The sequence below is a fragment of the Balaenoptera physalus genome (genome assembly GCF_965194825.1).
Source record: "Balaenoptera physalus genome assembly, chromosome: 9".
Taxonomy (NCBI): Eukaryota; Metazoa; Chordata; class Mammalia; order Artiodactyla; family Balaenopteridae; genus Balaenoptera; species Balaenoptera physalus.
The window spans coordinates 54,213,674-54,227,140 of record NC_138888.1 but is presented as its reverse complement, the minus strand read 5'-3'; the positions used below and the strand labels follow the sequence as shown (position 1 = coordinate 54,227,140).

The 13,467-nt window shown below is 42.0% G+C and overlaps 1 protein-coding gene and 1 long non-coding RNA gene across 3 annotated transcripts in view; one reads left to right on the top strand and one right to left on the bottom strand.

Annotated features, from left to right (window-relative positions):
* Positions 1-13,467, bottom strand: part of PREP (prolyl endopeptidase) — a 136,847-nt gene that overhangs the window by 54,704 nt on the left and 68,676 nt on the right. For both annotated transcript variants that reach the window (XM_082475203.1, XM_082475204.1), the window contains exons 9-10: positions 10,843-11,040; positions 5,262-5,365 (exon numbers count right to left, since the gene is read on the bottom strand). In XM_082475203.1, coding sequence (XP_082331329.1) covers positions 5,262-5,365; positions 10,843-11,040 — 302 coding nt within the window. The remainder of the gene's footprint in view (positions 1-5,261; positions 5,366-10,842; positions 11,041-13,467) is intronic.
* On the top strand, positions 5,373-10,158 carry LOC309667232. The gene is made up of 2 exons (XR_014267644.1): positions 5,373-9,410; positions 9,675-10,158. It is a non-coding gene; the product is annotated as an uncharacterized lncRNA (long non-coding RNA).

Sequence of the window (13,467 nt, the reverse complement as noted above, 5' to 3'; positions counted from 1 at the left end):
ATTACTCTACCCAGCAAGGATCTCATTCAGATTTGACGGAGAAATTAAAAGCTTTACAGACAAGCAAAAGCTAAGAGAATTCAGCACCACCAAACCAGCTTTACAACAAATGCTAAAGGAACTTCTCTAGGCAGGAAACACAAGAGAAGGAAAAGACCTACAATAACAAACCCAAAACGATTAAGAAAATGGTAATAGGAACATACATATCAATAATTACCTTAAATGTAAATAGATTAAATGCTCGCACCAAAAGACATAGACTGGCTGAATGGATACAAAAACAGGACCCATATATATGCTGTCTACAAGAGACCCACTTCAGACCTAGGGACACATACAGACTGAAAGTGAGGGGATGGAAAAAGATATTCCATGCAAATGGAAATCAAAAGAAAGCTGGAGTACCAATTCTCATATCACACAAAATAGACTTTAAAATAAAGACTATTACAAGAGAAAAAGAAGGACACTACATAATGATCAAGGGATCAATCCAAGGAGAAGATATAACCATTGTAAATATTTATGCACCCAACATAGGAGCACCTCAATACATAATGCAAATGCTAACAGCCATAAAAAGGGAAATTGACAGTAACACAATCAGAGTAGGGGACTTTAACACCTCCACTTTCACCAATGGACAGATCATCCAAAATGAAAATAAATAAGGAAACACAAGCTTTAAATGACACATTAAAAAAGATGGACTTCATTGATATTTATAGGACATTCCATCCAAAAACAACAGAATACACTTTCTTCTCAAGTGCTCATGGAACATCCTCCAGGATAGATCATATCTTGGGTTACAAATCAAGCCTTGGTAAATTTAAGAAAACTGAAATCACATCAAGTATCTTTTCTGACCACAATACTATGAGACTAGGTATCAATTACAGGAAAAAACTGTAAAAAATACAAACACATGGAGGCTAAACAACACACTACTTAATAACCAAGAGATCACTGAAGAAATCAAAGAGGAAATCAAAAACTACCTAGAAACAAATGACAATGAAAACACGATGACCAAAAACCTATGGGATGCAGCAAAAGCAGTTCTAAGAGGGAAGTTTATAGCAATACAATCCTACCTCAAGAAACAAGAAATATCTCAAATAAACAACCTAACCTTACACCTAAAGCAGTTAGAGAAAGAAGAACAAAAAAAACCCAAAGTTAGAAGAAGGAAAGAAATCATAAAGATCAGATCAGAAATAAATGAAAAAGAAATGAAGGAAACAATAGCAATGATCAATAAAACTAAAAGCTGGTTCTTTGAGAAAATAAACAACATTGATAAACCATTAGCCAGACTCATCAAGAAAAAAAGGGAGAAGACTCAAATCAATAGAATTAGAAATGAAAAAGCAGAAGTAACAACTGACACTGCAGAAATACAAAGGATCATGAGAGATTACTACAAGCAACTCTATGCCAATAAAATGGACAACCTGGAAGAAATGGACAAATTCTTAGAAAAGCACAATCTTCTGAGACTGAACCAGGAAGAAATAGAAAATATAAACAGACCAATCACAAGCAGTGATACTGAGACTGTGATTAAAAATATTCCAACAAACAAAAGGCCAGCACCAGCTGGATCACAGGCGAGTTCTATCAAACATTTAGAGAAGAGCTAACACCTATCCTTCTCAAACTCTTCCAAAATATAGCAGAGGCAGGAACACTCCCAAACTCATTGTACAAGGCCACCACCACCCTGATACCAAAACCAGAAAAAGATGTCACAAAGAAAGAAAAGTACAGGCCAATATCACTGATGAACATAGATGCAAAAATCCTCAACAAAATACAAGGAAACAGAATCCAACAGCACATTAAAAGGACCATACACCATGATCAAGTGGGGTTTATCCCAGGAATGCAAGGATTCTTCAATATATGCAAATCAATCAATGTGATACACCATATTAACAAATTCAAGGAGAAAAACCATATGATCATCTCAATAGATGCAGAGAAAGCTTTCAACAAAATTCAACACCCATTTATGATAAAAACCCTCCAGAAAGTAGGCATAGAGGGAACTTTCCTCAACATAATAAAGGCCATATATGACAAACCCACAGACAACATCGTTCTCAATGGTGAAACTCTGAAACCATTTCCACTAAGATCAGGAACAAGACAAGGTTACCCACTCCCAGCATTATTATTCAACATAGGTTTGGAAATTCTAGCCACAGCAATCAGAGAAGAAAAAGAAATAAAAGGAATCCAAATCAGAAGAGAAGTAAAGCTGTCACTGTTTGCAGATGACATGATACTATACATAGAGAATCCTAAAGATGCTACCAGAAAACTACTAGAGCTAATCAATGAATTTGGTAAAGTAGCAGGATGAAAAATTAATGTACAGAAATCTCTTGCATTCCTATACACTAATGATGAAAAATCTGAAAGAGAAATTAAGGAAACACTCCCATTTACCACTGCAACAAAAAGACTAAAATACCTAGGAATAAACCTACCTAAGGAGACAAAAGATGTGTATGCAGAAAACTATAAGACACTGATGAAAGAAAATAAAGATGATACAAACAGATGGAGAGATATACCATGTTCTTGGACTGGAAGAATCAACACTGTGAAAATGATTATACTACCCAAAGCAGTCTACAGATTCAATGCAATCCCAATCAAACTATCACTGGCATTTTTCACAGAACTAGAACAAAAAAGATTTCACAATTTGTATGGAGACACAAAAGACCCTGAACAGCCAAAGCAATCTTAAGAAAGAAAAACGGAGCTGGAGGAATCAGGCTCCCGGACTTCAGACTATATTACAAAGCTACAGTAATCAAGACAGTATGGTACTGGCACAAAAACAGAAATATAGGACAATGGAACTAGATAGAAAGCCCAGAGATAAACCCACACACATATGGTCACCTTATCTTTGATAAAGGAGGCAAGAATATTCAATGGAGAAAAGACAGCCTCTTCAATAAGTGGTGCTGGGAAAACTGGACAGCTACATGGAAAAGAATGAAATTAGAACACTCCCTAACACCATACACAAAAATAAACTCAAAATGGATTAAAGACCTAAATGTAAGGCCAGACACTATCAAACTCTTAGAGGAAAACATAGGCAGAACACTCTATGACATAAATCACAGCAAGATCCTTTTTGACCCACCTCCTAGAGAAATGGAAATAAAAACACAAAAAAATAAATGGGACCTAATGAAACTTAAAAGCTTCTGCACAGCAAAGGAAACCATAAACAAGACCAAAAGACAACCCTCAGAATGGGAGAAAATATTTGCAAATGAAGCAACTGACAATGGACTAATCTCCAAAATTTACAAGCAGCTCATGCAGCTCAATATCAAAAAGCAAACAACCCAATCCAAAAATGGGCAGAAGACCTAAATAGACATTTCTCCAAAGAAGATATACAGATTGCCAACAAACACATGAAAGGATGCTCAACATCACTAATCATTAGAGAAATGCAAATCAAAGCTACAATGAGGTATCACCTCACACCAGTCAGAATGGCCATCATCAAAAAATCTACAAATAAGAAATGCTGGAGAGGGTGTGGAGAAAAGGGAACCCTCTTGCACTGTCGGTGGGAATGTAAATTGATACAGCCACTATGGAGAACAGTATGGAGGTTCCTTAAAAAACTAAAAATAGAACTACCATACGACCCAACAATCCCACTACTGGGCATATACCCTGAGAAAACCATAATTCAAAAAGAGTCATGTACCACAATGTTCACTGCAGCTCTATTTACAATAGCCAGGACATGGAAGCAACCTAAGTGTCCATCGACAGATGAATGGATAAAGAAGATGTGGCACATATATACAATAGAATATTACTCAGCCATAAAAAGAAACGAAATTGAGTTATTTGTAGTGAGGTGGATGGACGCAGAGTCTGTCATACAGAGTGAAGTAAGTCAGAAACAGAAAAACAAACAACGTGTGCTAACACATATATATGGAATCTAAGAAAAAAAAAGGTTATGAAGAACCTAGGGGCAGGACAGGAATAAAGACGCAGACGTAGAGAATGAACTTGAGGACCTGGGGAGGGGGAAGGGTAAGCTGGGACGAAGTGAGAGAGGGGCACGGACTTATATATACTACCAAATGTAAAATAGATTGCTAGTGGGAAGCAGCCGCATAGCACAGGGAGATCAGCTTGGTGCTTTGTGACCACCTAGAGGGGTGGGATAGGGAGGGTGGGAAGAAAACGAAAGAGGGAGGAGGTATGGGGATGTATGTATATGTATAGCTGATTCACTATGTTATAAAGCAGAAACTAACACACCAGTGTAAAGCCATTATACTCCAATAAAGAGGTTTAAAAAAAAAACCCCAAAAGTAAATAAATAAAAAGCATAATTCATAAAAAAAGGTTTTATTTATTTTTGAACTAGATCTAGCCCATCGTCTAGACTAATCCTAGACAGGTGAAGGGCAATTCACTAAAGTAAAATGATGCCCTAGTTTCACAGAAACATTCTCGGGGGCATCAGTGCTCCTTTTTCTAACTTTCCTTCGCGAACAACGGTCTGATTGTTAATCTGTGGTCTGTGTGGTTTAGCCCCCTGGTGGGAGAGCCCTGATAAGCACCTGGTGCCTGACAGGTGAGCTCTCACTGCAAAGGAACAGAGTCACCCTGCATCATCCATTAGTAAGTGATTCGGCTTCTGGGAGACTCAGTACGGTTGGGGCGCTAAGAAAACAAAAATGGAGATTCTTAACCTGAAAGGATGGTGACCAGAGACTGAACTGGCGGTGCCATGACAATGAAACAGTTAATTCATCCATTCTAATATTTTATGGCATGCTCACCCTGTGCCAGGCAGACATACAGACGAATTTCAGACTGAAAAGGCTGACTCCTAGCACTTGAGTATTTTATGTAGAGCGGATCTATGTTGTTATTTATGATACCACGAGACCTGAGCCAGAAAACAACCCACTTTCAAGCAAGCAGACAAACTGTGTTGCCTTGATCACCCAGACAAGGCACTCTGGCTTCCTGTCAAGAGTAGCAGCTCCGGGAGTAGAACCTTTAAACTCTAGGAGGGCAGGGACCGCGCCTGGCTCAATGCCCAGAAACCGCAGGAGTTCCCCAAATATCTACTGCCCGTATTGTGGTGGATTACCTCCATGGCTCCTGACAAAGCGGGGTGTGCATGGCCTGGCCTGAAAGTCAGATTTTCCTGACTCACACTGTCAGGATCAAATGCTCCATACCTGGACTGTCTGGTAATCGGAAGCATCGATTCCTTTCACAGTCACCTCTCGGAAGACTCTGGGCTCCAGTTCCTCTTTGGTCAGATCACAGTGATAAATGATACCTAGAAGGAAGTGGAAGTCTTAAGTTCAGTCCACAAACTCACTAGATACAAGGGGGGGCAAAGATCACAAAGCACAGTCAGCAGTGCCGTGTAAGGTCACTGCAGCAAGAGAGCCCGGAACGGTCAGGCGTGTGGAGTGCCTGACTTCATCATCACCAGTTCACACTTCATCATCACCATCGTGTCTGGCCTTCCTTTTTACAACAGTCACCTGGGTATTCGTTTTAGAAGATTCTAATGCATTCCATGACTATGAGAATAGTTAAACCTAACTGCAGAAACTTAACAGGTCTTCCCCACGCCAGGTCACTTAGGAGAACAGGTCAAAGACGATGGGAAACTTCATGTAGGGCCATTTTACCTGAGAAGTGATTAAGATGGAAAACTCAAATGACTTGCCCAAAGTCAACAGCCATTCAGGGGTCTCTTGATGGGAACTCTGGGGCGCCTGCTACCTGATACCCACCCATCTGTGGACACACATGTGGGCAGCAATCAAGGACCAAAGACAGCCTTTTAGGGTAGCCTTTTGGAGTTGCCTTTAAAATTTTGATTATCCCAGTAATTGTGCACAACACAGACTGAGGAACACACAGCACAACATTTTAGCTTATTTTAACCACTAATTAAAATTCCATTTCCTTAATTTAACGCTACTACACTCTAACATTCAAGAACTAAACCAAAGAAACAATAAGTAAGACGAATCATTACTGTTTGAAAACAACAACATTGCTATAGTTTATGAAACAGAATTAGTCATCTGGAGTGGCTGGTGTGGAAAGAGCCCTCCCACAGAATACTTTAAACATATGCTGTCAAGTATATGAAAAATCAATTTAGAGATCCTGATACTTGCTGGAAAACCAGAAACTAAGCGGTACTCCCACAGGGCACATTCAAATTGATTGATCATGTGTTAAAATGGCAGCTTGCTTTCTTTTCAGCTCCTCTGTGTACGGATGAACTTCACTAACAGCTGAGAAACAGCACCCTGCCCCCCACTGGCAAAGAGTAATACATTCAGAGTCCTTAACAACAGGACTGCTAACCCCTATGAATGTTATCTCCATTCTCATGCTTACAAATTATTTTAAGGTTTATAATAGGGAATATGATTAACATTGACAGTGGGGAGATGTGTAATGTGACCGAAGTCCTGGCTTTCTTAGTTTAAGTTACAGTTGGGTATTTGTTGGAATATGTCTTTATATATATAATACTTCCAGACTACACTCTGGGCATACATGCTAAATCACCAGATACACTGAATACTGCACTTGCCCAGATAAACGTAATCTTGAGGGCAAATTGCTATCTTCACACGTATGTTAATTTTTGAAGAGCTTCTTCATTAGTGTACCTGCCCCACTTCATCCAAACACAAAAAGCATCTGAATCCTTGAAAAAAAAAAACTCCAGACCAAACAACAACGACAACAAGAGATTGCAGAACAAGCATGTGCCATTTGAGCACTGGACTCACTCTGGCATCACCCTGGCATCACTGTTACCTGGACTACAATGAACGACAAAGGACCCTGGAGCCAGGATTCCCAGCTCTGACCAGTTACCGGGGCAGTGACCCCAGTGAAAGACAATGAGTAGGAAACACACTCTAAATGCCTGTTTATCTAGAAAAATTGAGACATCAAAGCCTCCAACAGCAGAACGAAATAAGTATAGGACACGGGCTGGCTACTCTTGGGAGAAAGGGTGCCAAGTGCCTGACTTTAATTCTTCTGTTTGGGGCAGAAGTGGCACCTTGGGGGAGGCTGGGTTAAACCTAAAGGTACTGGTACTTAATATATTTGATGGATACTTTCTATTTATACATCCATCGGGGTCAGTCACACTGTAACATGAATTCCTATAGTCTAATGATGCTTTGTGTCCTGTCTGAATTGGTTTGCTTAAGTACAAGGAGCGGGGAAGGGATTGGAGAAACCATCCTAGAATCATGAATCAGAGAGGACTGGTCAGGTGATCTCTGGGGAATAATTTCAAAGTTTAAGGGCAAAAGAGAACTGAAGTATGGAATTCCCTTAAGACCACACGAGGTGTCTGGACTTGAGAAGATGGGTCTCCTGATGAAAACAGTGTTTTAACAAGGCTATTCTAGCAATAGGAAAGAGGCAGGGACGATCAGTTCGAATATTCCTGCTATATATAATCTGAATAAATGTAAGGAGGTGAAAGAAATGGGAGTTAGGAGGAAGGGGCAAACCTAGAGGTTGCAAAAGAATCATCAGAGGAATCTGGAAAATCGGATATGCAAAAAGAAGGCAAAAGAACTTTGTTAAGATGACCCATGTAGATACTGTTTCATCCGATTATAGGTTGGGTTTTAAGGTTATTAAAAGAAAAAAAAAAACACAAACTAAAACAAGTCTCTGAAAAATTGTTTGCACTCCTTGGTTATTTACCCAATGGAGTCGAAAACATGTCCACACAAGAACCTGTACACAGATGTTTACAGCAGCTTTATTAATGACTGCCAAAAGTTGGAAGCAACCAAGATGTCCTTCAGTGGGTGAATGTGTAAATAAACTGTGGGACGTCCAAGCAATGGAATATTACTCAGTGCTAAAAAGAAATAAGCCATCAAGCCATGGAACAACCTTAAACTCATATAACTAAGTGAAAGAGCCAATCTGAAAAGGCTACATAATCTATGAGTCCACTACATGACATTCTGGAAAAGGCAAAGCTATGGAGATAGTGAAAAGATCAGTCAGTGGTTGCCAGGGGCTTGGCGGGGGGAAGGGATGAAGAGGGCAGAGCACAGAGGCTTTTAAGGGCACTGAAAATACTCTGCATGGTATCATAATGATGGATACACGTCATCATACATTTCTCCAAACTTAGAATGTACAGCACCAAGAGTGACTCCTAAGGTAAGTCACGGACTTCGGGCAACTATGATGTGTGCCCATGCAGGTTCACCCGTTGTCACAGGGGATGTACCCTGTAGCAGGGATGCTGATGACGGCGAAGGCAGTGCATGTGTGGGCCAGAGAGTGCACAGGAAATCTCTGTACCAGCCCTTCAGGTTTGCCGTGGACCTAAAACTGCTCTAAAAAAAATAAAAGTCTTGAAACAGTTTTATGCCTTTCCCAAAGAGCCTGGGAAAGGTTCTTTGATTTCTTCTCCCTGTCTCTCAGAGCCATGCAACTGGGACGCCTATACTGGATTATCACAACACACGCAAGTCTGGAGTGAGCCTTAGACAACCCTCCAAGGTTCCACGAGTACAGAATCAGTCGGCTCGACCACTAAGTGGTTTGAGCCACAGGGAATAAGTGCATCGTGCTCCAAACTGCCCTGGCTGCCGCTTTTCTTCCAAGTGCGACTCAAGGTACAAATGGCTTGGCTCAAGACGTGTCTTCACCGTGTACCTCCATAGGAAACAGTCAGCTGGTGTTCACCTGCCAGACGTACCACGTGTCCACAGCAGCTGGCATTGCAGGTATTTTTGGCCCCAGGGCTTTATTTATAATTTAGTGTCTCTGCTGTTTACTGCAGGAGTGGACAGCCAATCTTCGGAGACCAGCGCCAGACAGCCTTTGAGTGGACAGGCACGTATGTGGGCGTGTATATGTACACACTGCCATTCCTGCTTTCAAGGAATCTAGTTCAATTATCTGATGGCCATTTTTACATTTGGATAAGAAGGCCTGAGTCTGGAAGCCCCGTTCTCTGGTTTTAGATATCAGATTACATGAAGGAGAGAAAAGAAAAAGCAGGAGGCAAAATGAATAAGAAAAGACGAAGGAGAAGAACAAAGCACTGCAGCGACGAATTAAAGCTTGCTCAGGAGCTGCCTGGCCATACAGAACTAACAACGCACTTCTCTTTCCAAACTTCACGGCCACAGTCACGGATAGTATTTCACTGCTTGGTACAGAACTCATCATTTTACGCTGGGACAATGAGCCCTTTCATCCCTGGCTAATGATGAACTTGTTCCTGAAATAAATGGCCACATGGGGTCACTGAAGGTGGTTTACAGACCTTTGGGGACTCTGGCTTTTATGAAGAGCAGGTAAGTCAGCCCTGCTCTGTTCTCCTCATTGCCCTTTATCCATTATCACTGTTTAAAGGCTGTGAGGTTTTCCAAAGTAAACTTTCTGGAACCAGTGTAAGTTGAGGGAATAAAGTGTGGATCCCGCAGCAGCGGTTGAGAATGGCTATCTGGAGGAAAGCTATTTCTCTTGGTTCCTGTGCACTGGCTGTCACTGTCCCCCAAGCCCCAGGGGAGGAGGGGTGAGGCTCGAGACACCCTGACATGAGGTTCTTGACCTTTCAGTTCCAGACTCCTGGCCCTGGGCATGGTTTCCACATCTCTGTGAGATCCTCTGAAAGGCACATGGGCAAATAAAGCTTGCTAGGTGTTCCAGATGTACCATCAGTCCTACATACAGAGCATCATTCTTTTGGTTTTAATAACCCTGATGGCAACCTGTCACGACGATAAGATTCCTTAAAGACTGCCTGCTCTGTGACTCTGAGGCACGAAAAAAAAAAGTGGATCAGGCATCACTGTCATCTGCCAAACCCCAGGAGGAGAACAAGCCACTTCTGCACCTGCTGGGCTATCCCCTACGTCTGCTTTATTTGCTGAGGACCAAACTGTTGCAACAAAACCGGGTAGGACAAAAAGGACGATGAAGGAGCTCAAAAAAACAAACAAGGAAAGTGCAGACATCTTTTCAGCCAGATTGCTTTCAGGATAGGGTCTACCCAGTCAACTGCAAACTGCCAACTGAGCCAGGCTCCTGGGACAAATCAGGTTACGTGTTATGGCTTCGGCTGTAACAGAAACACTGCAGCCAAGTGGAGAAACGGGAAAAAACCAAAACAAGCAAAATGAGTGTGACCAACTTAAAAAAAAAAAAGTTATACAGAGAGCTATGTTTACTTTGGGGAAAATTAACTGATACCATAAAATTGCAATTTACAAGTGTTTCCTTTTCTACTAGAACCAAGTAACAAATTCCACCCCCACCAACCCCGCATATGATGTTAAGACTAAGCTTTCACAATTATATTTTAATCCAGTTTAACAAGAGCAGAATTTATTCTCAGTTTTAAAACAATTTATTAATGTCAGATGTGACTACAGATTTTTATTTAACACTTGTAGTTATTTGCACTGTGTGTGTTTTGTAGACCAAAGGCTGACTCTAAGGTTATACTTGTTCATACTAATTTTTCAAATCAACCTAGAACAACAGATGGTCCTGTCCCTGGAAGAGAGACTCAGGATATAAGATTAACGAGAGTGCAGTTTTAGGTGTTCATGTTTCCCTTTGTTCTGAGGGTCTGTTTTACTGTTTTATTCCCACTAAGTAATTTTGGCTGTAATACAGCATATGTGATTTTCAATAACACAGCATTATATTTCTATTTCTCAAAAGAAACCCAAAAGTGAGTCTGACTTTTAAATCGGACAACGTTGGTGGAAAGACTCTCACCTGGAGATAAAAAGGAAGTAAACTGATAGAAGATTTCAGTGTCCTTCTTCTGACCGCTGTACCCCACGACGCTGCCGACCTCAAGCGGGAAGGTCTTGAGGAGAGCACCGGTGGCTAGGTCGTGAAGCTGCAGAATGTTCTTTACGTTATGGAGGTAGCATAACACCAAAAAGTTGGACCTGACGCAAGCTACCCACTCTGAAAAGATAACGACAGATAAAGCATAATGTAGTTTTGAAAATTAGCCCAAAACATACTCATTTCACCGAACAGTAGTTCTTGAGTTCTACACTGTGCTCTGCGGCAGTGAGACTTGCAAGTGATGTTATAATTGGTGTTAATCATGCATCATGTTTTCAGCGTATCCCTTTAATAAATCACTGCCACCGTCATCTCCAGAGGTAACAAGATATTCTCCACCTGGGGCCAGGAGCTTCTGATGATCTAGATAACGCGTGTAACACAAATAACCCTGCTTACCTATTTTGTGTCCAATATCACGCTATAGGAGGTATAAGAAGGAAAACAACAAAGCCTGAATCATGATCTACATCTGTCAGGATTGTTTATTCAACAAAACCGTATTAAATGTAAATGTAAGTGCCAGATACCCTGCAGGGTGCTGGACGGACCAGCAAGAAGATGAGGTCATTTCTCTCCTTGAGACACAATCGCGTAAAAATACAAGTAGTAACTTGTAAACAAGGGTGAGTGCGTGGTTGGTTGGGACCCAAAATAAGAGAGAGCCCTTGAGCAAATGCTGAATTATGTCTGGAGGGCAGGGGTGTGAAGGCAGGGGGGCCTGGTGGTGTCGGGAACAGGACAGCTCTCTGGGGGACGAGAAGGTGGGAAAACATGACTCAAGGAATGAAGGCCAGAGCTGGGGATGAGGAGAGAGAAAAGGAACATGAATGAACCAACAGCAGGAAGGAAGGGAGGGAGGGAGGGAGGGAGGGAGACTGGGAGAAAGAACGAGGTAGAGATCCATTTTCAAGAAGAAGAAAACCGCTGTTCCATTTGGGGGTGGGCGGGGGCAGTAGTGGTGGTTTGATGGGGGACTGGGTGAGCCAGGTAGGGGGGAGTTTAGGCCTTTCTGACTCAGCCGTTACTGAGGAGCTACCGTTGGAGAGAAGGGTGACACACATAAAGATGACATCAGATGTATGCATCCGACGACTGACCAGAGAACAACAGAGGTGCACAGAGGGTGGAGGGGAGACCCAAACACACAAGCCGGGCAGAACACCACATCAAGCTGGGGATAAAGTCTGGAGAAGGGGGCAAAGAAACAAAAGGCATCTCCCAGGAAGACTCACCAGGACGTGGCAAGTGTGGGGAGAAGAAAATGAGGCAGAGACACGAGGCCCCTCGGTGTCCAGGGCTGCAGCTTCAGTGATGGTACCGTCTGAGACGGAGCTGGGAGAGTGGAGGTGAGTGAGAAGAGGAGGAAAGGAGAAAGCAGGGGGGCAGGCACCAAGTACAATCCGTCGTGCTCTGGACGAGATGGGCCAGCGCTAAGGACAGGCCATCCAGAGGGAGAGATGCTTTAGTAAATGGAAGCAAGGACAGGGCTGCAGGGAACAGCTCTAGCGCGCAGAAAAGAAAAGCCTTTCTTGGGTTTCATGGTGGGACTCAGGGCAAGGGGCTCTTGACACTGCTTATTTTTAAACCCAAGAAACCAGTAGTTCACACATATAACGTTATCAGTGATCAACAAGACACCGGCCAGAGGCAGCTCGGAGGATCACCAGGGGCCTCAGGCCCGTCGGGTGGTTTAGATCGCTACTGCAAGCTTCTCCTCAAGTCAGGCTATAAGGAAGAACGCTTACACCTGAAAGTAATTTGCTCATCCAATACGACTTTTTAAGTGCTTCAATCAAGCAATATATTTCATGTGGCTTTAATGTTTTAAGGAAAGTAAGGGGAAAAAAACTGAAGTAAATTATTTCTGTCCAAAAATAATCCATCTGTGTTATCTACGAGCACATCAGAATTCTAAAACAAAGTGAATAAGAAAAGGACAAGGTGATTTGTAGACTGTCGTTAATAAAAGCTCTGACTTTACAGCTGTACTTTATGACTCATCTCTAGTTTCTATTCTCAATAGGGCATTCTGTGCTAATGACACACTGCAAATTCAACTGTGCTTCTCTTTGAATTGATGAGTTCTGTGAATATTGAAGGTTTCCCCTTGCCAGTCTAAAGAACTTATAACCTTTTAGAGGAAAGGTTATAAAAATATAACCTTGATTTGCATTTCATTAGATCTGCAAGTGAGATAGGATGTCACCTTAAGGTACAGTTAAAACTGCTTTAGGGGGGCTTTAAAAGGCAGAAAATTCACATGCCTTGGGAAATATTTGCATCTCTGATGGTTCCCTACATAAGAATCACTGTTCCAACCTGACTCGAAACTGAAAAACACCCAGGGCACTCACTCTTCAGGAAGACGTGTGCCACCAAGTCTCCCTTGGACCCACCAGGCATGAGGGCCCCTCCTGTGGCACTTAGGAAGCACTCACTAAATGCTGGCTCTTACCACCCTTAGGGGGGGACATTCTGTCTCAGTTTGGACAGGAGTCATCAGGTTACCAAAGTCGCATGAAGGTGTTAATGGAAAAGGCA